At 49.3% G+C, this 26,772-nt stretch overlaps 1 protein-coding gene across 1 annotated transcript in view; it reads right to left on the bottom strand.

Moving 5' to 3' along the window:
• The window catches only part of LOC135521017 (transmembrane protein 65-like), a 134,539-nt gene that overhangs the window by 10,782 nt on the left and 96,985 nt on the right, over positions 1-26,772 (bottom strand). The window contains exon 6 of the mRNA XM_064946919.1: positions 26,581-26,623. Coding sequence (XP_064802991.1) covers positions 26,581-26,623 — 43 coding nt within the window. The remainder of the gene's footprint in view (positions 1-26,580; positions 26,624-26,772) is intronic.

Below are 26,772 nucleotides of genomic sequence, written 5' to 3' on the forward strand. Positions count from 1 at the left end.
GTTATGTAGTTGCTGTGTTATGTGGTTGCTGTGTTGTGGTTGCTGTGTTATGTAGTTGCTGTGTTATGTAGTTGCTGTGTTATGTGGTTGCTGTGTTATGTAGTTGCTGTGTTATGTAGTTCCTGTGTTATGTGGTTGCTGTGTTGTGTAGTTGCTGTGTTATGTAGTTGCTGTGTTATGTGGTTGTTGTGTTATGTGGTTGCTGTGTTATGTGGTTGCTGTGTTGTGTAGTTGCTGTGTTGTGTAGTTGCTGTGTTATGTAGTTGCTGTGTTATGTAGTTGCTGTGTTATGTGGTTGCTGTATTATGTGGTTGCTGTGTTATGTAGCGTTGTGCTCCTAGTAGCGTTGTGCTCCTAGTAGTGTTGTGCTCCTGGTAGCGTTGTGCTCCTGGTAGCGTTGTGCTCCTAGTAGCGTTGTGCTCCTGGTAGCGTTGTGCTCCTGGTAGCGTTGTGCTCCTGGTAGCGTTGTGCTCCTGGTAGCGTTGTGCTCCTGGAAGCGTTGTGCTCCTAGTAGCGTTGTGCTCCTGGTAGCGTTGTGCTCCTAGTAGCGTTGTGCTCCTGGTAGCGTTGTGCTCCTGGTAGCGTTGTGCTCCTGGTAGCATTGTGCTCCTGGTAGCGGTGTGCTCCTGGTAGCGGTGTGCTCCTGGTAGCGTTGTGCTCCTAGTAGCGTTGTGCTCCTGGTAGCGTTGTGCTCCTGGTAGCGTTGTGCTCCTGGTAGCATTGTGCTCCTGGTAGCGGTGTGCTCCTGGTAGCGGTGTGCTCCTGGTAGCGTTGTGCTCCTGGTAGCATTGTGCTCCTGGTAGTGTTGTGCTCCTAGTAGCATTGTGCTCCTAGTAGCATTGTGCTCCTGGTAGTGTTGTGCTCCTAGTAGCGTTGTGCTCCTGGTAGCATTGTGCTCCTGGTAGCGTTGTGCTCCTGGTAGCATTGTGCTCCTGGTAGCATTGTGCTCCTGGTAGTGTTGTGCTCCTGGGGAAGCTATAATTCATTCCAGTATATTTCATTCCAGTGCATAGCGGGCATCTCTCTAAAATCTCATGGATGAATGCCACCTCAGATGAGATGCCCGCTGGCCACCAACTTTCAGGTTCAGTACAGATGTGCCCAGATGTCTCTGGAACATGGACAGCATCTGTAATAACACCCTATTCACTACATTAGACCAGGGCCCATATTGCTCTGGTCAAAAAGTAGTGCACTATATAGGGAATAGATGCACCCATGGGCTACATTTGAAATGGCACCCTATTCCCTATTTGGTGCACTACTTAGCGCTCACTGCTTTGGGGCTGTAGTGGGTTAGGCTGATGGATGGATGCTATCTCCATTATGACGCCAACAGAGTGCCAGACAGAGCAGCTATCTCCATTATGATGCCAACAGAGTGCCAGACTGAGCAGCTATCTCCATTATGATGCCAACAGAGTAGCTATCTCCATTAAGATGCCAACAGAGTGCCAGACTGAGCAGCTATCTCCATTAAGATGCCAACAGAGTGCCAGACAGAGCAGCTATCTCCATTATGATGCCAACAGAGTGCCAGACAGAGCCGCTATCTCCATTATGATGCCAACAGTGTCAGGACCCGGTTTCGAACCTGGGTCGCCGGAGTGAGAAACAGTCACTTAACCAACTGAGCCACGAATAGACAGCAGAACCCAGAAGATGAGGCAGACACAGCAGTACTTAAGACGGTGTATTTAATGAAGAAAAAATCCTAAAAATAAAAAATGGCAAATCCAAAAGGTGGAATGAAAAAACACAAAAAGATCTAAAAAGAAACTCACCAAAACTAAACTAAAACAAAAAACAGAATACCACAAGAACGTTACCCGGAATCGACAAGCGCACACAGAACACTAGGGCAGGGTGCCAACATACAAACACAGAGCACAGAACTGAGGGAAACAAAGGGTTTAAATACACTCAGGGGAAACAAGACACAGGTGCAAACAATAATGGGGGTCAAGGGAAAAACACAGGGACAAAAAGCACAATGGGGACATCTACTGACAAACAACTGGAACAACCCTGGCCAAATCCTGACAGAATCCCCCCCCTAGGAACGGCTCCTGACGTTCCTACCAGCTCTCTCAGGGTGGAGGACCCTGAACTGACGAATGAGGTCAGGGTCCAGGATGTCTCTGGCAGGAACCCAGGAGCGCTCCTCAGGACCGTAGCCTTCCCAGTCCACCAGATACTGCCAGGACCGCTGCACCCGGCGGGAATCCAGTATCCGGTGGACGGTATAAGCCGGCTGGCCTCCAATGACACGAGGCGGAGGGGAGGTCTGTCTGCCGGGACAAGGGAGAAAAAACAACAGGTTTTAACAAAGACACATGAAATGTGGGATTAATCTTAAGGGATCTGGGTAAGTGTAGGCGATAAGAAACTGGGTTAACTCTCCTGGCAACCTTGAAGGGACCGATGTATTTTTGGGACAGCTTGCGAGACTCCACCCGTAGAGGTAAGTCTCTTGTGGAGAGCCAGACTCTCTGGCCGGGCGCAGGGTAGGCCCGGGACGGCGACGTCTGTTGGCTTGTTGTTGATACCTCTGTGAGGAACGCATCAGATTAAGACGGGTCTTCCTCCACATAAGCCGACAGCGTCTGACGAATCTCAAGGCTGAAGGCACACTGACTTCTGCCTCCTGGTCCGGGAACAATGGAGGAGCATAGCCAAACTGACACTCGTGCGGGGACATACCAGTGGAGGAGGAGCGCAAGGTGTTGTGCGCGTATTCGGCCCAAACAATAAAGGATGACCATGTGGACGGGTTGTCACGAGTCATACATCGGAGGGTGGTTTCCAGCTCTTGATTCATCCTCTCTGTTTGGCCGTTGGACTCCGGATGGTACCCTGAAGATAGACTGGCAGAAGCCCCCATGAGTTGGCAGAAGGCCTTCCAAAACCTTGAGGCGAACTGGGGACCTCTGTCAGAAACCACATCTTGAGGAATGCCGAAGACTCGGAACACATGATTAATTACCAACTCAGCCGTTTCCTTGGCAGAAGGTAACTTAGTCAGAGGGACGAACCTGGCCGCCTTTGAAAACCTGTCGATTATGACTAGGATAGTAGTATTGCCATGGGATGGAGGAAGTCCAGTAATAAAGTCCAATGAGATATGGGACCAGGGTCTGTGGGGAACAGGTAAAGGGTGAAGGAGTCCTTGAGGGCGGAGGTGAGAAGATTTGCCCTGGCAGCACACGGGGCAGGCATTGACGAAAGTGGCAACGTCTTCTCTTATGGTAGGCCACCAGAACTTACGCTGGATGAACTCCAAGGTGCGACCTACGCCCGGATGACAGGTGAGGCGAGAGGAGTGCCCCCACAGAAGGACCTGAGTCCTCACTGCCTTGGGGACAAACAACCGATTGGCAGGGCCTCCTTTAGGGTCCGGTTCGCTAGCTTGAGCACGTCTCACGGTATCCTCAACTTGCCACGAGATCGGAGCCACAATCTTAGCAGCAGGAAGGACAGGCATGTCCGTGTCATCTCGAATGGCAGGAGCGTAGACTCGGGACAGGGCATCCGGTTTGAGATTCTTCGACCCGGGCCGATAGGTGAGGATAAACTGGAATCGATTGAAGAAAAGAGACCATCTAGCTTGTCTAGAGTTCAATCGCTTCGCCTGCTGGATATACTCCAGATTTTTGTGGTCCGTAAGCACTTGAAATGGGTGAGAAGCCCCCTCGAGCCAGTGTCTCCATTCCTTCAATGCCATCTTAACCGCTAGGAGTTCACGATCCCCACATCGTAGTTCCTCTCAGTCGGGGTAAGCCGGTGTGAGAAGAAAGCGCACGGATGAAGCTTCTTGTCTTCACCCCTCTGAGACAGGACAGCTCCGACACCAACCTCTGATGCGTCTACCTCCACCACAAATGGTTCATCCGTAGTCGGTAGTATCAGGATGGGAGCAGAGAGGATGCGCTGCTTGAGTCCTTGGAAGGCCGTCTCAGCTTCTCTTCCCCAAAAAACCTTGCATTGCCACCTTTGGTTAAAGCTGAGAGAGGAGCTGCCACCAAACTGAAGTTCTTGATGAACTTGCGGTAAAAGTTTGTGAAGCCCAGGAAACGCTGAACATCCTTAACGGATTTGGGGGTGGGCCAATCCGCTACCGCCCCTACCTTCCTAGGGTCCATTTGGATTCGACCGGGTTCCACTACAAATCCCAGGAATTGTACTCGGGATGAATGGAATTCACATTTTTCCGGCTTAACGTACAGATGGCTGTCCAGGAGGCGTTTGAGTACTTGTCTGACATGCTTAGTGTGTTCTTGAAGGGAGCTCGAAAAGATGAGGATGTCATCCAAGTAAACGAACACAAATATGTTAAGCATATCCCTAAGCACATCGTTTATGAGCGCTTGGAACACCGCTGGGGCGTTGGTCAGGCCGAAGGGCATCACCAAGTATTCATAGTGACCAGTAGGCGTGTTGAAAGCGGTCTTCCACTCGTCACCAGGTCTGATCCGCACAAGATGGTATGCGTTCCGTAGGTCAAGCTTAGTGAAAACAACTGCTTCCTGGAGCAGCTCGAAGGCTGTGGCCATAAGGGGTAGCGGGTAACGGTTACGGACGGTTATGTCATTGAGTCCCCGGTAGTCGATGCAAGGACGTAACCCACCGTCTTTCTTGGCCACAAAGAAAAACCCTGCTCCCGCCGGGAGGTGGATGGACGCATGAGGCCTGCTTCCAGAGAGTCCTTGATGTAGGTATCCATAGCAGCTCGTTCGGGTGGAGATAGGGAAAAGATCCGACCCCTGGGGGGGCAAGTGCCCGGAAACAGGTCGATGGGGCAATCGTAAGATCTATGGGGTGGTAGCATGGTGGCCCTCTGTTTGCTAAACACCAGTTTGAGGTCATGGTAACACTCGGGAACTCGGGTCAGGTCGATGGATTCTAAAGACTCGGGAGTAGAACTCGGGAATTCTGGAAAATACAAGTAGCTTGGCACGTAGGACCCCACTGCTTGATAGTGCCCACAGACCAGTCGATGTGAGGGTTATGGCTGTGAAGCCAGGGGTATCCAAGGACGAGAGGGAACTCGGAACAGGAGATCAAATGAAAGTTCATCAATTCCTGGTGTTGTGAAACTGAAAGTCTCAAGGAGGTAGTGACATGAGTGACAAGTCCAGATCCCAAAGGGCTTCCATCCAATGTAGTAACCCTCATGGGGTCACTTAAAGGTTCAGAGGGAACGCCATTCTCCTTCGCCCAGACACCATCCATGAAGTTACCTGCGGCTCCAGAGTCTACCAAGGCTTGAAGGTGAAGCTTGTGGTTGTCCCAGGAGAGGGTGACTGGAATGAGCAGACGGGAGTTGGACGGATGGGAGGAGGTTATGTTTCCCGTTACAGTTCCCCCCGGTCTGTACGGGACAGAGCGTTTCCCTGGAGCCCAGGACACGTGGAACGGAAATGGCCCGGTTTGCCGCAATATAGACAGCGTCGCTCCCTCATCCGGCGGTCTCTCTCAGCCTGGGAGATGCGTCCAATCTGCATGGGTTCCGGTGGAGCCAGTGATGATAAAGGTGGGAGCTCGGAGCTGGGACTGATAGGGGCTAGAGGTCTACGGTTGAGTTCTCTCTCTCTCAGACGCTGGTCAATGCGTGAGGCCAACTTGATCAGGGACTCGAGATTGTCCGGTGGTTCCCGAGTGGCCAGTTCATCTTGGATAGTGTCGGAAAGGCCTTTCAGAAAGCACACCGTGAGCGCCTCGTTGTTCCAGCCACTCGCTGCTGCTACCGTGCGGAACTGGATGGCATAGTCCGTCACGCTGCGCCAACCTTGATGGAGAGTCAGGCATCCCACACAGCAGTAGCCCAGGCCAGGGCTTTTTCCGACAGCAGGGTGATGATATATGCGATCTTAGACCGGTCGGTGGGAAACGACGAGGGTTGCAGCTCAAAGGAGAGAGAACATTGAGTGAGAAATCCTTTACAAGCACTTGGATCACCTGAGAACCGTTGGGGAGGTGGAAGACGAGGTTCAGCCAGGGGGTTAACTGCCATGGGTACGTGAACTTGAGGTACTGGGACGGGAACTGTTGCCGGGGTAAGTCGATCAGACATTTGCTTAATGGAAGTCAGCATCTCCGACAGAAGATGAGAATGTCTTGCCATTAAGGCCTCTTGCTGAACCAGGGCGGCTTCGTGGCGTTGGACAGTCTCCTGGTGGTGGGACAGCGTGGCAAAAAGGTCCTGGAAACTGGCTGCCTCTGGGTTCATTTTTGGCTCTGTGTTTCTGTCAGGACCCGGTTTCGAACCTGGGTCGCCGGAGTGAGAAACAGTCACTTAACCAACTGAGCCACGAATAGACAGCAGAACCCAGAAGATGAGGCAGACACAGCAGTACTTAAGACGGTGTATTTAATGAAGAAAAAATCCTAAAAATAAAAAATGGCAAATCCAAAAGGTGGAATGAAAAAACACAAAAAGATCTAAAAAGAAACTCACCAAAACTAAACTAAAACAAAAAACAGAATACCACAAGAACGTTACCCGGAATCGACAAGCGCACACAGAACACTAGGGCAGGGTGCCAACATACAAACACAGAGCACAGAACTGAGGGAAACAAAGGGTTTAAATACACTGAGGGGAAACAAGACACAGGTGCAAACAATAATGGGGGTCAAGGGAAAAACACAGGGACAAAAAGCACAATGGGGACATCTACTGACAAACAACTGGAACAACCCTGGCCAAATCCTGACAAACAGAGTGCCAGACAGAGCAGCTATCTCCATTATGACGCCAACAGAGTGCCAGACAGGGCAGCTATCTCCATTATGATGCCAACAGAGTGCCAGACAGAGCAGCTATCTCCATTATGATGCCAACAGAGTGCCAGACAGAGCAGCTATCTCCATTATGATGCCAACAGAGTGCCAGACAGAGCAGCTATCTCCATTATGATGCCAACAGAGTGCCAGACAGAGCAGCTATCTCCATTATGATGCCAACAGAGTGCCAGACAGAGCAGCTATCTCCATTATGATGCCAACAGAGTGCCAGACAGAGCAGCTATCTCCATTATGATGCCAACAGAGTGCCAGACAGAGCAGCTATCTCCATTATGACGCCAACAGAGTGCCAGACAGAGCAGCTATCTCCATTATGATGCCAACAGAGTGCCAGACAGAGCAGCTATCTCCATTATGACGCCAACAGAGTGCCAGACAGAGCAGCTATCTCCATTATGATGCCAACAGAGTGCCAGACAGAGCAGCTATCTCCATTATGATGCCAACAGAGTGCCAGACAGAGCAGCTATCTCCATTATGATGCCAACAGAGTGCCAGACAGAGCAGCTATCTCCATTATGATGCCAACAGAGTGCCAGACAGGGGTACGGATGGCCCAGGAACATGAGCAGAAACCTGAAATGACACTATTCCCTATAAAGTGGGCAACAGTAAGTGAGTCCCGTGTGACCCAGAATGGCCAATAGAGAGAACATTCCAGACTCAGCCGGCTGTCTGTACCACTTGGGATGAAGCCATGGGAATGTGCTCCCACATTGGCCAATTCTGTTAGTTTTGGGTAAAAAAAAAAAAGAAACTGTAAAATCTATAGGAATTAAGTTAAAAATGAGTTAAATTGAGGAAATCTGTTCCTAAGTATTCTCGCAAATAAAAAATAGAAACGTCATCTTGTCTCAAGGTAAGAAATATTGTTGTTTTCAAATACAATCTCTTTTTGAGTTGTGGTCAATTTGCAGTGAACAAATTATTAGAACTATGTTCAGGCCCCCCCCGGGAGGGACCAAACGATCTGTTTAAATTCAGTCAGGGGAGAGGGACCAAATGATCTGTTTAAATTCAGTCAGGGGAGAGGGACCAAACGATCTGTTTAAATTCAGTCAAGGGAGAGGGACCAAACGATCTGTTAAAATTCAGTCAGGGGAGAGAGGGACCAAACGATCTGTTTAAATTCAGTCATGGGGAGAGAGGGACCAAACGATCTGTTTAAATTCAGTCAGGGGAGAGGGACCAAACGATCTGTTTAAATTCAGTCATGGGGAGAGGGACCAAACGATCTGTTTAAATTCAGTCAAGGGAGAGGGCCCAAACAATCTGTTTAAATTCAGTCAGGGGAGAGGGACCAAACGATCTGTTTAAATTCAGTCAAGGGAGAGGGACCAAACGATCTGTTAAAATTCAGTCAGGGGAGAGAGGGACCAAACGATCTGTTTAAATTCAGTCATGGGGAGAGAGGGACCAAACGATCTGTTTAAATTCAGTCAGGGGAGAGGGACCAAACGATCTGTTTAAATTCAGTCAGGGGAGAGGGACCAAACGATCTGTTTAAATTCAGTCAAGGGAGCAGGACCAAACGATCTGTTTAAATTCAGTCAGGGGAGAGAGGGACCAAACGATCTGTTTAAATTCAGTCATGGGAGAGAGGGACCAAACGATCTGTTTAAATTCAGTCATGGGGAGAGGGACCAAACGATCTGTTTAAATTCAGTCATGGGGAGAGAGGGACCAAACGATCTGTTTAAATTCAGTCATGGGGAGAGAGGGACCAAACGATCTGTTTAAATTCAGTCATGGGGAGAGAGGGACCAAACGATCTGTTTAAATTCAGTCATGGGGAGAGAGGGACCAAACGATCTGTTTAAATTCAGTCATGGGGAGAGAGGGACCAAACGATCTGTTTAAATTCAGTCATGGGGAGAGAGGGACCAAACGATCTGTTTAAATTCAGTCATGGGGAGAGAGGGACCAAACGATCTGTTTAAATTCAGTCATCGGAGAGAGGGACCAAACGATCTGTTTAAATTCAGTCATGGGGAGAGAGGGACCATACGATCTGTTTAAATTCAGTCAGGGGAGAGAGGGACCAAACGATCTGTTTAAATTCGGTCATGGGAGAGAGGGACCAAACGATCTGTTTAAATTCAGTCATGGGGAGAGAGGGACCAAACGATCTGTTTAAATTCAGTCATGGGGAGAGAGGGACCAAACGATCTGTTTAAATCCAGTCAGGGGAGAGAGGGACCAAACGATCTGTTTAAATTCAGTCATGGGGAGAGAGGGACCAAACGATCTGTTTAAATTCAGTCATGGGGAATGTCTTCACTCCAGCAGAACCAATAAAACCCACTAACCCAACAGGTCACTGCAGATATCACCTGGAATAATATCACCCGGCATAAACTAACAAGCATCACTGTGCTCTGCTGAGCAAACAGTTTCCCTGACAACAGATGATGATGATGGCATAATGGTTGTGTGGATACAGTGAGTAAAACTAGTAAACGGGCTTAATGAGATGCGTTGATCGTTAGACAGTCACACACACACAGAGGGAGAAATATGCTGCTCGTTACTGTATAAACTGATTGTCGTGGAGGAAGACAGGGACTTGTAAAGACCACCCTTTCTCAGGCCAGACAATACATCCTGTATAATCAGACAGAATGGGGATAATGCACCAGATGACAGCTGGGTGATTATTACAGAGCTCCACATCTACGATATGTACATGATAGACATACAGGGATAATCTGACAAAAAAGGATAATTTGTAAGGTGGAAGATTACTTGACGACCATTATGGACACACTGTAAAACAACATACAGTATGTTGGGACAGGTACTGCTATAACAGGGAATGACGCTATAGTGTGTTGGGGCAGATACTGCTATAACAGGGAATGATGCTGTAGTGTGTTGGGACAGATACTGCTATAACAGGGAATGATGCTCTAGTGTGTTGGGACAGATACTGCTATAACAGGGAATGATGCTGTAGTGTGTTGGGACAGATACTGCTATAACAGGGAAAGATGCTCTAGTGTGTTGGGACAGATACTGCTATAACAGGGAATGATGCTGTAGTGTGTTGGGACAGATACTGCTATAACAGGGAATGATGCTGTAGTGTGTTGGGACAGATACTGCTATAACAGGGAATGATGCTCTAGTGTGTTGGGACAGATACTGCTATAACAGGGAATGATGCTGTAGTGTGTTGGGACAGATACTGCTATAACAGGGAAAGATGCTCTAGTGTGTTGGGACAGATACTGCTATAACAGGGAATGATGCTCTAGTGTATTGGGACAGATACTGCTATAACAGGGAATGATGCTGTAGTGTGTTGGGACAGATACTGCTATAACAGGGAATGATGGTCTAGTGTGTTGGGACAGATACTGCTATAACAGGGAATGATGGTCTAGTGTGTTGGGACAGATACTGCTATAACAGGGAATGATGCTGTAGTGTGTTGGGACAGGTAGTGCTATAACAGGGAATGATGCTCCAGTGTGTTGGGACAGATACTGCTATAACAGGGAATGATGCTGTAGTGTGTTGGGACAGATACTGCTATAACAGGGAATGATGCTCTAGTGTGTTGGGACAGGTACTGCTATAACAGGGAATGATGCTATAGTGTGTTGGGGCAGATACTGCTATAACAGGGAATGATGCTCTAGTGTGTTGGGACAGGTACTGCTATAACAGGGAATGATGCTCTAGTGTGTTGGGACAGGTACTGCTATAACAGGGAATGATGCTCCAGTGTGTTGGGACAGGTACTGCTATAACAGGGAATGATGCTGTAGTGTGTTGGGACAGATACTGCTATAACAGGGAATGATGCTGTAGTGTGTTGGGACAGATACTGCTATAACAGGGAATGATGCTCTAGTGTGTTGGGGCAGATACTGCTATAACAGGGAATGATGCTGTAGTGTGTTGGGACAGATACTGCTATAACAGGGAATGATGCTCTAGTGTGTTGGGACAGATACTGCTATAACAGGGAATGATGATGTAGTGTGTTGGGACAGATACTGCTATAACAGGGAATGATGCTCTAGTGTGTTGGGACAGATACTGCTATAACAGGGAATGATGCTCTAGTGTGTTGGGACAGATACTGCTATAACAGGGAATGATGCTGTAGTGTGTTGGGACAGATACTGCTATAACAGGGAATGATGGTCTAGTGTGTTGGGACAGATACTGCTATAACAGGGAATGATGATCTAGTGTGTTGGGACAGGTACTGCTATAACAGGGAATGATGCTCTAGTGTGTTGGGACAGATACTGCTATAACAGGGAATGATGCTCTAGTGTGTTGGGACAGATACTGCTATAACAGGGAATGATGCTGCAGTGTGTTGGGACAGATACTGCTATAACAGGGAATGATGCTGTAGTGTGTTGGGACAGATACTGCTATAACAGGGAATGATGGTCTAGTGTGTTGGGGCAGATACTGCTATAACAGGGAATGATGCTGCAGTGTGTTGGGACAGATACTGCTATAACAGGGAATGATGCTCTAGTGTGTTGGGACAGGTACTGCTATAACAGGGAATGATGCTGTAGTGTGTTGGGACAGATACTGCTATAACAGGGAATGATGCTCTAGTGTGTTGGGACAGATACTGCTATAACAGGGAATGATTCTGTAGTGTGTTGGGACAGGTACTGCTATAACAGGGAATGATGCTGTAGTGTGTTGGGACAGATACTGCTATAACAGGGAATGATGCTCTAGTGTGTTGGGACAGATACTGCTATAACAGGGAATGATGCTCTAGTGTGTTGGGGCAGATACTGCTATAACAGGGAATGATGCTGTAGTGTGTTGGGACAGGTACTGCTATAACAGGGAATGATGCTGTAGTGTGTTGGGACAGATACTGCTATAACAGGGAATGATGCTCTAGTGTGTTGGGACAGGTACTGCTATAACAGGGAATGATGCTGTAGTGTGTTGGGACAGGTACTGCTATAACAGGGAATGATGCTCTAGTGTGTTGGGACAGGTACTGCTATAACAGGTAATGATGCTCTAGTGTGTTGGGACAGGTACTGCTATAACAGGGAATGATGCTCTAGTGTGTTGGGACAGGTACTGCTATAACAGGGAATGATGCTCTAGTGTGTTGGGACAGGTACTGCTATAACAGGGAATGATGCTCTAGTGTGTTGGGACAGGTACTGCTATAACAGGGAATGATGCTCTAGTGTGTTGGGACAGGTACTGCTATAACAGGGAATGATGCTCTAGTGTGTTGGGACAGATACTGCTATAACAGGGAATGATGCTCTAGTGTGTTGGGACAGATACTGCTATAACAGGGAATGATGCTGTAGTGTGTTGGGACAGATACTGCTATAACAGGGAATGATGGTCTAGTGTGTTGGGACAGATACTGCTATAACAGGGAATGATGATCTAGTGTGTTGGGACAGGTACTGCTATAACAGGGAATGATGCTCTAGTCTGTTGGGACAGATTCTGCTATAACAGGGAATGATGCTCTAGTGTGTTGGGACAGATACTGCTATAACAGGGAATGATGCTGCAGTGTGTTGGGACAGATACTGCTATAACAGGGAATGATGCTGTAGTGTGTTGGGACAGATACTGCTATAACAGGGAATGATGCTCTAGTGTGTTGGGACAGGTACTGCTATAACAGGGAATGATGATGTAGTGTGTTGGGACAGATACTGCTATAACAGGGAATGATTCTGTAGTGTGTTGGGACAGGTACTGCTATAACAGGGAATGATGCTGTAGTGTGTTGGGACAGATACTGCTATAACAGGGAATGATGCTCTAGTGTGTTGGGACAGATACTGCTATAACAGGGAATGATGCTCTAGTGTGTTGGGGCAGATACTGCTATAACAGGGAATGATGCTGTAGTGTGTTGGGACAGGCACTGCTATAACAGGGAATGATGCTGTAGTGTGTTGGGACAGATACTGCTATAACAGGGAATGATGCTCTAGTGTGTTGGGACAGGTAATGCTATAACAGGGAATGATGCTGTAGTGTGTTGGGACAGGTACTGCTATAACAGGGAATGATGCTCTAGTGTGTTGGGACAGGTACTGCTATAACAGGTAATGATGCTCTAGTGTGTTGGGACAGGTACTGCTATAACAGGGAATGATGCTCTAGTGTGTTGGGACAGGTACTGCTATAACAGGGAATGATGCTCTAGTGTGTTGGGACAGGTACTGCTATAACAGGTAATGATGCTCTAGTGTGTTGGGACAGGTACTGCTATAACAGGTAATGATGCTCTAGTGTGTTGGGACAGGTACTGCTATAACAGGGAATGATGCTCTAGTGTGTTGGGACAGGTACTGCTATAACAGGGAATGATGCTCTAGTGTGTTGGGACAGGTACTGCTATAACAGGGAATGATGCTCTAGTCCACAGGCCTGGGCAACTCCAGTACCCGGGGACTTGATTGGTCCAAGCAAACACAACTGATTTAAACGAATTACATTCTAAACTGAAGATGAGAATGAGTTGATTATTGGAGTCAAGGTGTGTTAGCTGGGACACCAATCAGGACCGTAGTTTCCCATGGCCTGCGTGTGTTAACCTCCATGCCAGTAGAGGGCAGAGCTGAGTAGGTGTTACCTGGATAAACACTGGGGACAATGAGGCCAAGCTGTAAGTCAGAGTGACCTCTTCATGTTCTACTGGTCAACGTCTTCAAACGCGTCAACATCCAGAACAGTGGAAACATACAGTAAGCCAAGACCTGCCACCAAATGATGACATGTACTGAAATGTACCCGAGGGTAACCTTAAACATTTAACTGAATGATGTGATGTGTTCATAGTGGTCAAACCAAGCTAAAAGACGAGAGGCGGGAGCCCCATGGCAAAGCAAGCTAACAGAGGAGAGGCTGAAGCCCCAGGTCAAACCAAGCTAACAGAGGAGAGGCTGGAGCCCCAGGTCAAACCAAGCTAACAGAGGAGAGGCTGGAGCTCCAGGTCAAACCAAGCTAACAGAGGAGAGGCTGGAGCTCCAGGTCAAACCAAGCTAACAGAGGAGAGGCTGGGGGCTCAGGTCAAACCAAGCTAACAGAGGAGAGGCTGGAGCCCCAGGTCAAACCAAGCTAAAAGAGGAGAGGCTGGAGCCCCAGGTCAAACCAAGCTAACAGACGAGAGGCTGGAGCTCCAGGTCAAACCAAGCTAACAGAGGAGAGGCTGGAGCCCCAGGTCAAACCAAGCTAAAAGAGGAGAGGCTGGAGCTCCAGGTCAAACCAAGCTAACAGAGGAGAGGCTGGAGCTCCAGGTCAAACCAAGCTAACAGAGGAGAGGCTGGGGGCTCAGGTCAAACCAAGCTAACAGAGGAGAGGCTGAAGCCCCAGGTCAAACCAAGCTAACAGACGAGAGGCTGAAGCCCCAGGTCAAACCAAGCTAACAGACGAGAGGCTGGAGCCCCTTCGCAAACCAAGCTAACAGAGGAGAGGCTGTAGCCCCAGGTCAAACCAAACTAACAGAGGAGAGGCTGTAGCCCCAGGTCAAACCAAGCTAAAAGACGAGAGGCTGTAGCCCCAGGTCAAACCAAGCTAAAAGACGAGAGGCTGGAGCCCCAGGTCAAACCAAGCTAACGGAGGAGAGGCTGGGGACCCAGGTCAAACCAAGCTAACAGGGGAGATGCTGAAGCCCCAGGTCAAACCAAGCTAAAAGAGGAGAGGCTGGAGCCCCAGGTCAAACCAAGCTAAAAGACGAGAGGCGGGAGCCCCAGGTCAAACCAAGCTAACGGAGGAGAGGCTGGGGACCCAGGTCAAACCAAGCTAACAGGGGAGAGGCTGTAGCCCCAGGTCAAACCAAGCTAAAAGACGAGAGGCTGGAGCCCCAGGTCAAACCAAGCTAACGGAGGAGAGGCTGGGGACCCAGGTCAAACCAAGCTAACAGGGGAGATGCTGAAGCCCCAGGTCAAACCAAGCTAAAAGAGGAGAGGCTGGAGCCCCAGGTCAAACCAAGCTAAAAGACGAGAGGCGGGAGCCCCAGGTCAAACCAAGCTAACGGAGGAGAGGCTGGGGACCCAGGTCAAACCAAGCTAACAGGGGAGATGCTGAAGCCCCAGGTCAAACCAAGCTAAAAGAGGAGAGGCTGGAGCTCCAGGTCAAACCAAGCTAACAGAGGAGAGGCTGGAGCCCCAGGTCAAACCAAGCTAAAAGAGGAGAGGCTGGAGCTCCAGGTCAAACCAAGCTAACAGAGGAGAGGCTGGAGCTCCAGGTCAAACCAAGCTAACAGAGGAGAGGCTGGGGGCTCAGGTCAAACCAAGCTAACAGAGGAGAGGCTGAAGCCCCAGGTCAAACCAAGCTAACAGAGGAGAGGCTGAAGCCCCAGGTCAAACCAAGCTAACAGACGAGAGGCTGGAGCCCCTTCGCAAACCAAGCTAACAGAGGAGAGGCTGTAGCCCCAGGTCAAACCAAACTAACAGAGGAGAGGCTGTAGCCCCAGGTCAAACCAAGCTAAAAGACGAGAGGCTGTAGCCCCAGGTCAAACCAAGCTAAAAGACGAGAGGCTGGAGCCCCAGGTCAAACCAAGCTAACGGAGGAGAGGCTGGGGACCCAGGTCAAACCAAGCTAACAGGGGAGATGCTGAAGCCCCAGGTCAAACCAAGCTAAAAGAGGAGAGGCTGGAGCCCCAGGTCAAACCAAGCTAAAAGACGAGAGGCTGGAGCCCCAGGTCAAACCAAGCTAACGGAGGAGAGGCTGGGGACCCAGGTCAAACCAAGCTAACAGGGGAGATGCTGAAGCCCCAGGTCAAACCAAGCTAACAGAGGAGAGACTGGGGAGCCCCAGGTCACACCAAGCTAACAGAGGAGAGGCTGGAGCCCCAGGTCAAACCAAGCTAACAGAGGAGAGGCTGGAGCCCCAGGTCAAACCAAGCTAACAGAGGAGAGGCTGAAGCCCCAGGTCACACCAAGCTAACAGAGGAGAGGCTGGAGCCCCAGGTCAAACCAAGCTAACAGAGGAGAGGCTGAAGCCCCAGGTCAAACCAAGCTAACGGAGGAGAGGCTGGGGACCCAGGTCAAACCAAGCTAACAGAGGAGAGACTGGGGAGCCCCAGGTCACACCAAGCTAACAGAGGAGAGGCTGAAGCCCCAGGTCAAACCAAGCTAACAGAGGAGAGGCTGAAGCCCCAGGTCACACCAAGCTAACAGAGGAGAGGCTGAAGCCCCAGGTCAAACCAAGCTAACAGAGGAGAGGCTGGAGCCCCAGGTCAAACCAAGCTAACAGAGGAGAGGCTGAAGCCCCAGGTCACACCAAGCTAACAGAGGAGAGGCTGAAGCCCCAGGTCACACCAAGCTAACAGAGGAGAGGCTGAAGCCCCAGGTCAAACCAAGCTAACAGAGGAGAGGCTGGAGCCCCAGGTCAAACCAAGCTAACAGAAGAGAGGCTGGAGCCCCAGGTCAAACCAAGCTAACAGAGGAGAGGCTGGAGCCCCAGGTCAAACCAAGCTAACAGAGGAGAGGCTGGAGCCCCAGGTCAAGCCAAGCTAACAGAGGAGAGGCTGTGGAGCCCCAGGTCACACCAAGCTAACAGAGGAGAGGCTGGGGACCCAGGTCAAACCAAGCTAACAGAGGAGAGGCTGGAGCCCCAGGTCAAGCCAAGCTAACAGAGGAGAGGCTGTGGAGCCCCAGGTCACACCAAGCTAACAGAGGAGAGGCTGAAGCCCCAGGTCAAACCAAGCTAACAGAGAGAGGCTGGAGCCCCAGGACAAACCAAGCTAACAGAGGAGAGGCTGGAGCCCCAGGTCAAACCAAGCTAACAGAGGAGAGGCTGGAGCCCCAGGTCAAACCAAGCTAACAGAGGGGAGGGTGGAGCCCCAGGTCAAACCAAGCTAACAGAGGAGAGGCTGAAGCCCCAGGTCAAACCAAGCTAACAGTGGAGAGGCTGGAGCCCCAGGTCAAACCAAGCTAACAGAGGAGAGGCTGGAGCCACGGCCACAGCAGCTGACTGCCGTTAAATGACTCATACATCAAATTACAGACGTTCAGAAAGAGACAGCAGCAGATTACACGACATCTGGGAAATCACACATCTACAAGCAGACATCTACAATCCTCTCTGTCACCAGTCATAGAAAAAGGACTGCAGAGAATACAAAACAAATACTTTATTCTATAATTCACCATAATGCTGACAACAGGGCCAATAAGACACATTTAGTTACAGTTCGCTTAGCTCTAGACTGGTCCCAGGTCTGTTGTAGACTGGACCCAGATCTGTTATAGCCTGGACCCAGATCTGTTATAGCCTGGTCCCAGATCTGTTGTAGACTGGTCCCAGATCTGTTGTAGACTGGTCCCAGATCTGTTGTAGACTGGTCCCAGATCTGTTGTAGACTGGTCCCAGATCTGCTGTAGACTGGTCCCAGGTCTGTTGTAGACTGGTCCCAGGTCTGTTATAGCCTGGTCCCAGATCTGTTATAGCCTGGTCCCAGATCTGTTCTAGCCTGGTCCCAGATCTGTTCTAGCCTGGTCCCAGATCTGTTGTAGACTGGTCCCAGATCTGTTGTAACCTGGTTCCAGATCTGTTGTAGCCTGGTCCCAGATCTGTTGTAGCCTGGTCCCAGGTCTGTTGTAGCCTGGTCCCAGATCTGCTCTAGCCTGGTCCCAGGTCTGTTGTAGCCTGGTCCCAGATCTGCTCTAGCCTGGTCCCAGGTCTGTTGTAGACTGGTCCCAGGTCTGTTGTAGACTGGTCCCAGGTCTGTTATAGCCTGGTCCCAGATCTGTTCTAGCCTGGTCCCAGATCTGTTCTAGCCTGGTCCCAGATCTGTTGTAGACTGGTCCCAGGTTTGTTATAGCCTGGTCCCAGATCTGTTCTAGCCTGGTCCCAGATCTGCTCTAGCCTGGTCCCAGGTCTGTTGTAGCCTGGTCCCAGATCTGCTCTAGCCTGGTCCCAGGTCTGTTGTAGACTGGTCCCAGATCTGCTCTAGCCTGGTCCCAGATCTGTTGTAAACTGGTCCCAGGTCTGTTGTAGCCTGGTCCCAGGTCTGTTATAGCCTGGTCCCAGATCTGTTCTAGCCTGGTCCCAGATCTGCTCTAGCCTGGTCCCAGGTCTGTTGTAGCCTGGTCCCAGATCTGCTCTAGCCTGGTCCCAGGTCTGTTGTAGACTGGTCCCAGATCTGCTCTAGCCTGGTCCCAGATCTGTTGTAGACTGGTCCCAGGTCAGTTTTCTTTGTGTTTTTTTACCCCTTTTCTCCAATTGGTAGTTACAGTCTAGTCTCATCGCTGCAACTCCCGTAGGGACTCGGGGGAGGCGAAGTTCGAGAGCCGTGCTTCCTCCGAAACACAACCCAACCGCACTGCTTCTTGACACAATGCCCACTTAACCCGGAAGCCAGCCGCACCAATAACTAACTGGCAAAAAGTAATGATTACTTCCTGTACAAAACCACATGGGTAAAACAGGAACAATGACAGGACATTAGCTCAAGCACTCACGCAGCAACTGGTGAAAGGAACTACCTTTGGCTGTCGCTGTCTAACAGATTCTGTTACAGTCGTTTTAACATTAGTCTGTGATGATGTTGGAGGCTCTCGCACAAAGACAGTGACAATAAGGAAGTGCATAGGAGATGTTGTTCCCACTGTCACTATTAAAACGTACCCTAACCAGAAAGTGTGGATAGATGGCGGCATTAGCGCAAAACTGAAAGCGCGAACCACCGCATTTAACCATGGAAAGACAACCAGGAATATGGCCGAATACAAACAGTGTAGTCATACCCTCTGCAAGGCAATCAAACAAGTGAAACGTCAGTATAGGGACAAAGTGGAGTCGCAATTCAGACACGAGACGTATGTGGCAGGGTCTACAGGCAATCAAGAACTACAAAAAGAAAACCAGCCACGTCACGGACACCGACGTCACGCTTCCAGACAAACTAAACACCTTCTTTGCCTGCTTTGAGGATAATACAGTGCCGCTACCAAGGACTGCGCCCCCCCCCACCTCCTTCTCCCTGGCCGACGTGAGTATGACATTCAAACGGGTTAACCCTCGCAAGGCTGCCGGCCCAGACGGCATCCCTAGCCGCGTCCTCAGAGCACAGACCAGCTGGCTGGTGTGTTTACGGACATATTCAATTTCTCCCTATCCCAGTCTGCTGTCCCCACATGCTTCAAGAGGGCCACCATTGTTCCTGAACCCAAGAAGGAAAAGATAACTGAACTAAATGACTACCGCCCCGTAGCACTCTCTTCTGTCATTATGAAGTGTTTTGAGAGACTAGTCAAGGATCATATCACTTCCACCTTACCTATCATCACCCTAGACCCACTGCAATTTGCATGCCGCCCCAATAAGTCCTCAGACGATGCAATCGCCATCACACTGCACACTTCCGTATCCCATCAGGACAAGAGGAACACCTATGTAAGACAACATAGAACCCTCAAGTTCAGCATTAAGCTTGAGGCCCTCAACCTCGCCCTGTGCGATCCTTGACGTTCCTCGGCATACACACCAGGGACAAACTGAAATGGTTCCCTCACACAGACAGTGTGGTGAAGAAGGCGCAACAGCTCCTCTTAAACCTCAGGAGGCTGAAGAAAATTGGCTTGTCACCTAAAACCCTCACAAACTTCTACAGATGCACAATTGAGAGCATCCTGGCGGGCTGTATCACCGCCCACAACCGCAGGGCTCTCCAGAGGGTGGTGAGGTCTGCACAACGCATCACCGGGGAAAAACTCCCTGCCCTCCAGGACACCTACAGCATCCGATGTCGCAGGAAGGCCAAAAAGATCATCACGGACAACCACCCGAGCCACTGCCTATTCACCCCGCTACCATCCAAAAGGCGAGGTCATTGCAGGTGCATCAAAGCTGGGACCGAGACACTGAAAAATAGCTTCTCTCTCAAGGCCGTCAGACTGTTAAAGAGCCATCACTAACACAGTGAGGTTGCTGCCTACATACAGACTTGAAATCATTGGCCACTCTAACAAATTAGATCACTATTCAGTTTATTAATGCCACTTTAATAATGACGTTTACATATCTTGCACTACTCATCCCAGATGTATATACTGTATTCTATACCGTCTGTGCATCTCGTCTATGCCGGTCGATCATGGCCCATCCGTATATTTATATGTACATATTCTTATTCCATCCCTTTACTTAGATTTTTGTGTCATTAGGTAGTTGTTGTGGAATTGTTAGATTACTTGTTAGATATTACTGCACTGTCGGAACTAGAAGCACAAGCATTTCATTACACTCGCATTAACATCCTGCTAACCATGTGTTTGTGACCCATACAATTAAATTTGATTTGAATAAATGACAGTTTAAAGCAGATGGTGTAACTCAGACACTATGAGAGGCCATTAGCTCAAGCCAAGCACTCCTGTCTCCAGAGCAGTGAGACATCCTCCTCAGGTGCAGCTCACACTAAAGAGCGCTACCCAGGGCCTTTTTCACCCAAAGACTGACACTTCAGAGTCTAATGGTCCTGGTATGGAAACTAGTCAAGACTGGCACATCAGTCTAACGGTCCTGGTAGGGAAACTAGTCAAGACTGGCACATCAGTCTAACGGTCCTGGTAGGGAAACTAGTCAAGACGGACACTTCAGTCTAACGGTCCTGGTAGGGAAACTAGTCAAGACTGGCACATCAGTCTAACGGTCCTGGTAGGGAAACTAGTCAAGACTGACACTTCAGAGTCTAACGGTCCTGGTAGGGAAACTAGTCAAGACGGACACTTCAGTCTAACGGTCCTGGTAGGAAAACTAGTCAAGACTGGCACATCAGTCTAACGGTCCTGGTAGTGAAAATAGTCAAGACGGACACTTCAGTCTAACGGTCCTGGTAGGGAAACTAGTCAAGACTGACACATCAGTCTAAAGGTCCTGGTAGGGAAACTAGTCAAGACTGGCACATCAGTCTAACGGTCCTGGTAGGGAAACTAGTCAAGACTGGCACATCAGTCTAACGGTCCTGGTAGGGAAACTAGTCAAGACTGGCACATCAGTCTAACGGTCCTGGTAGGGAAACTAGTCAAGACTGGCACATCAGTCTAACGGTCCTGGTAGGGAAACTAGTCAAGACTGACACTTCAGAGTCTAACGGTCCTGGTATGGAAACTAGTCAAGACTGACACTTCAGAGTCTAATGGTCCTGGTATGGAAACTAGTCAAGACTGGCACATCAGTCTAACGGTCCTGGTAGGGAAACTAGTCAAGACTGACACTTCAGAGTCTAACGGTCCTGGTATGGAAACTAGTCAAGACTGACACTTCAGTCTAACGGTCCTGTTATGGAAACTAGTCAAGACGGACACTTCAGTCTAACGGTCCTGGTAGGGTCCTGGTAGGGAAACTAGTCAAGACGGACACTTCAGTCTAACGGTCCTGGTAGTGTAAACGGACTGGTCTTTAGACAGTATTTACTGAGATTATAGAACAGCTCATCTTCATCGGCCAGGGAGAAGGAGATGGGGTGCAGTCCCTGGTAGCGGGCCGCGTCGGTGGCTCTGTATTATCCTCAAAGCAGGGCAAAGAAGATGTTTAGTTTGTCTGGAAGCAAGACGCCGGTGTCCGTGATGTGGCTGGTTTTCAATGTACAGACAGAGGAGAGACGTTGGCTTAGAAGACATCATTAACCTCTCTCCAGTTTCATCCTGACAGGTTAGAGGACATCATTAACCTCTCTCCAGTTTCATCCTGTCAGGTTAGAGGACATCATTAACCTCTCTCCAGTTTCAGCCTGTCAGGTTAGAGGACATCATTAACCTCTCTCCAGTTTCATCCTGTCAGGTTAGAAGACATCATTAACCTCTCTCCAGTTTTATCCTGACAGGTTAGAGGACATCATTAACCTCTCTCCTGTTTCATCCTGACAGGTTAGAGGACATCATTAATCTCTCTCCAGTTTCATCCTGTCAGGTTAGAGGACATCATTAACCTCTCTCCAGTTTCATCCTGTCAGGTTAGAGGACATCATTAACCTCTCTCCAGTCTCATCCTGTCAGGTTAGAGGACATCATTAACCTCTCTCCAGTTTCATCCTGACAGGTTAGAGGACATCATTAACCTCTCTCCAGTTTCATCCTGACAGGTTAGAGGACATCATTAACCTCTCTCCAGTTTCATCCTGACAGGTTAGAGGACATCATTAACCTCTCTCCAGTTTCATCCTGACAGGTTAGAGGACATCATTAACCTCTCTCCAGTTTCATCCTGACAGGTTAGAGGACATCATTAACCTCTCTCCAGTTTCATCCTGTCAGGTTAGAGGACATCATTAACCTCTCTCCAGTTTCATCCTGACAGGTTAGAGGACATCATTAACCTCTCTCCAGTTTCACCCTGACAGGTTAGAGGACATCATTAACCTCTCTCCAGTTTCATCCTGTCAGGTTAGAGGACATCATTAACCTCTCTCCAGTTTCATCCTGTCAGGTTAGAGGACATCATTAACCTCTCTCCAGTTTCATCCTGACAGGTTAGAGGACATCATTAACCTCTCTCCAGTTTCAGCCTGTCAGGTTAGAGGACATCATTAACCTCTCTCCAGTTTCAGCCTGCCAGGTTAGAGGACATCATTAACCTCTCTCCAGTTTCATCCTGTCAGGTTAGAGGACATCATTAACCTCTCTCCAGTTTCATCCTGACAGGTTAGAGGACATCATTAACCTCTCTCCAGTTTCATCCTGACAGGTTAGAGGACATCATTAACCTCTCTCCTGTTTCAGCCTGACAGGTTAGAGGACATCATTAACCTCTCTCCAGTTTCAGCCTGACAGGTTAGAGGACATCATTAACCTCTCTCCAGTTTCATCCTGACAGGTTAGAGGACATCATTAACCTCTCTCCAGTTTCATCCTGTCAGGTTAGAGGACATCATTAACCTCTCTCCAGTTTCATCCTGACAGGTTAGAGGACATCATTAACCTCTCCAGTTTCATCCTGACAGGTTAGAGGACATCATTAACCTCTCTCCAGTTTCATCCTGACAGGTTAGAGGACATCATTAACCTCTCTCCAGTTTCAGCCTGACAGGTTAGAGGACATCATTAACCTCTCTCCAGTTTCATCCTGACAGGTTAGAGGACATCATTAACCTCTCTCCAGTTTTAGCCTGACAGGTTTTCTGTTTAGCTATAAGCACATTGTGCACATTCCAGGTAGTCTTTTTTGCAGTTGTTCTCCGCAAATGATCAGTTCTCACAATGCTTGGAGAAGTCTGGAAAGTTCTCAAAAACCACATTATGACTGTAGCAATCTCCCTATAGCGGCTACAATAGGATGCTAACAGGGACTGTAGCAATCTTCCTATAGCGGCTACAATAGGATGCTAACGGGGCCTGTAGCAATCTTCCTATAGCGGCTACAATAGGATGCTAACAGGGACTGTAGCAATCTTCCTATAATGGCTACAATAGGATGCTAACAGGGACTGTAGCAATCTTCCTATAGCGGCTACAATAGGATGCTAACGGGGCCTGTAGCAATCTTCCTATAGCGGCTACAATAGGATGCTAACAGGGACTGTAGCAATCTTCCTATAATGGCTACAATAGGATGCTAACAGGGACTGTAGCAATCTTCCTATAGCGGCTACAATAGGATGCTAATAGGGACTGTAGCAATCTTCCTATAGCGGCTACAATAGGACTCCACCAGGGACTGTACACAGTGTGACTGCAATAGAACACCACCAGGGACTGTACACAGTGTGACTACAATAGGACTCCACCAGGGACTGTACACCGTGTGACTACAATAGGACTCCACCAGGGACTGTACACAGTGTGACTGCAATAGGACTCCACCAGGGACTGTACACAGTGTGACTACAATAGGACTCCACCAGGGACTGTACACAGTGTGACTACAATAGGACTCCACCAGGGACTGTACACAGTGTGACTGCAATAGGACTCCACTAGGGACTGTACACAGTGTGACTACAATAGGACTCCACCAGGGACTGTACACAGTGTGACTGCAATAGGACTCCACTAGGGACTGTACACAGTGTGACTGCAATAGGACTCCACCAGGGACTGTACACAGTGTGACTGCAATAGGACTCCACCAGGGACTGTACACAGTGTGACTGCAATAGGACTCCACCAGGGACTGTACACAGCGTGACTACAATAGGACTCCACCAGGGACTTTACACAGTGTGACTACAATAGGACTCCACCAGGGACTGTACACAGTGTGACTACAATAGGACTCCACCAGGGACTGTACACAGTGTGACTACAATAGGACTCCACCAAGGACTGTACATAGTGTGACTACAATAGGACTCCACCAGGGACTGTACACAGTGTGACTACAATAGGACTCCACCAGGGACTGTACACAGTGTGACTACAATAGGACTCCACCAGGGACTGTACACAGTGTGACTACAATAGGACTCCACCAGGGACTGTACACAGTGTGACTACAATAGGACTCCACCAAGGACTGTACATAGTGTGACTTCAATAGGACTCCACCAGGGACTGTACACAGTGTGACTACAATAGGACTCCACCAGGGACTGTACACAGTGTGACTACAATAGGACTCCACCAGGGACTGTACAGTGTGACTGCAATAGGACTCCACCAGGGACTGTACACAGTGTGACTACAATAGAACTCCACCAGGGACTGAACACAGTGTGAGTACAATAGGACTCTACCAGGGACTGTACACAGTGTGACTACAATAGGACTCCACCAGGGACTGTACACAGTGTGACTGCAATAGGACTCCACCAGGGACTGTACACAGTGTGACTACAATAGGACTCCACCAGGGACTGTACACAGTGTGACTACAATAGGACTCCACCAGGGACTGTACAGTGTGACTGCAATAGGTCTCCACCAGGGACTGTACACAGTGTGACTACAATAGGACTCCACCAGGGACTGAACACAGTGTGAGTACAATAGGACTCTACCAGGGACTGTACACAGTGTGACTGCAATAGGACTCCACCAGGGACTGTACACAGTGTGACTGCAATAGGACTCCACCAGGGACTGTACACAGTGTGACTACAATAGGACTCCACCAGGGACTGTACACAGTGTGACTACAATAGGACTCCACCAGGGACTGTACATAGTGTGACTTCATAGGACTCCACCAGGGACTGTACATAGTGTGACTACAATAGGACTCCACCAGGGACTGTACACAGTGTGACTGCAATAGGACTCCACCAGGGACTGTACACAGTGTGAGTACAATAGGACTCCACCAGGGACTGTACACAGTGTGACTACAATAGGACTCCACCAGGGACTGTACACAGTGTGACTACAATAGGACTACACCAGGGACTGTACACAGTGTGACTGCAATAGGACTCCACCAGGGACTGTACACAGTGTGACTACAATAGGACTCCACCAGGGACTGTACAGTGTGACTGCAATAGGACTCCACCAGGGACTGAACACAGTGTGACTGCAATAGGACTCCACCAGGGACTGTACACAGTGTGACTGCAATAAGACTCCACCAGGGACTGTACACAGTGTGACTACAATAGGACTCCACCAGGGACTGTACACAGTGTGACTGCAATAGGACTCCACCAGGGACTGTACACAGTGTGACTGCAATAGGACTCCACCAGGGACTGTACACAGTGTGGCTGCAATAGGACTCCACCAGGGACTGTACACAGTGTGGCTGCAATAGGACTCCACCAGGGACTGTACACAGTGTGACTGCAATAGGACTCCACCAGGGACTGTACAGTGTGACTGCAATAGGACTCCACCAGGGACTGTACAGTGTGACTGCAATAGGACTCCACCAGGGACTGTACAGTGTGACTGCAATAGGACTCCACCAGGGACTGTACAGTGTGACTGCAATAGGACTCCACCAGGGACTGTACAGTGTGACTGCAATAGGACTCCACCAGGGACTGAACACAGTGTGACTGCAATAGGACTCCACCAGGGACTGTACACAGTGTGACTACAATAGGACTCCACCAGGGACTGTACACAGTGTGACTGCAATAGGACTCCACCAGGGACTGTACAGTGTGACTGCAATAGGACTCCACCAGGGACTGAACACAGTGTGACTACAATAGGACTCCACCAGGGACTGTACACAGTGTGACTGCAATAGGACTCCACCAGGGACTGTACAGTGTGACTGCAATAGGACTCCACCAGGGACTGTACACAGTGTGACTGCAATAGGACTCCACCAGGGACTGTACAGTGTGACTGCAATAGGACTCCACCAGGGACTGTACAGTGTGACTGCAATAGGACTCCACCAGGGACTGAACACAGTGTGACTGCAATAGGACTCCACCAGGGACTGTACACAGTGTGACTACAATAGGACTCCACCAGGGACTGTACACAGTGTGACTGCAATAGGACTCCACCAGGGACTGTACAGTGTGACTGCAATAGGACTCCACCAGGGACTGAACACAGTGTGACTGCAATAGGACTCCACCAGGGACTGTACACAGTGTGACTACAATAGGACTCCACCAGGGACTGTACACAGTGTGACTGCAATAGGACTCCACCAGGGACTGTACACAGTGTGACTTCAATAGGACTCCACCAGGGACTGTACACAGTGTGACTGCAATAGGACTCCACCAGGGACTGTACACAGTGTGAGTACAATAGGACTCCACCAGGGACTGTACACAGTGTGACTTCAATAGGACTCCACCAGGGACTGTACACAGTGTGACTGCAATAGGACTCCACCAGGGACTGAATCAGCCCTAACAGACGATTGGTTTGATCGGCCTTTTCTTACCCGAGTCCAGCCAGGTCCGACACAAGGTTCCCCAGCGCAGCAGCTGCAGAGAGAAAAGAGAGGGAGGTCATGATTCTGCCCGGGTGAAGGACTGGTTGATGACGTCAAGAGGTTAAAGGTCGTTGTATGCTCCAATGAGATCCATTCAAACAAAAAACACGGTGTAGAGTTGGAACGGAGAGGAGTGGAGCA

Source organism: Oncorhynchus masou, chromosome 29 (assembly GCF_036934945.1).
Source record: "Oncorhynchus masou masou isolate Uvic2021 chromosome 29, UVic_Omas_1.1, whole genome shotgun sequence".
NCBI classification, from domain to species: domain Eukaryota; kingdom Metazoa; phylum Chordata; class Actinopteri; order Salmoniformes; family Salmonidae; genus Oncorhynchus; species Oncorhynchus masou.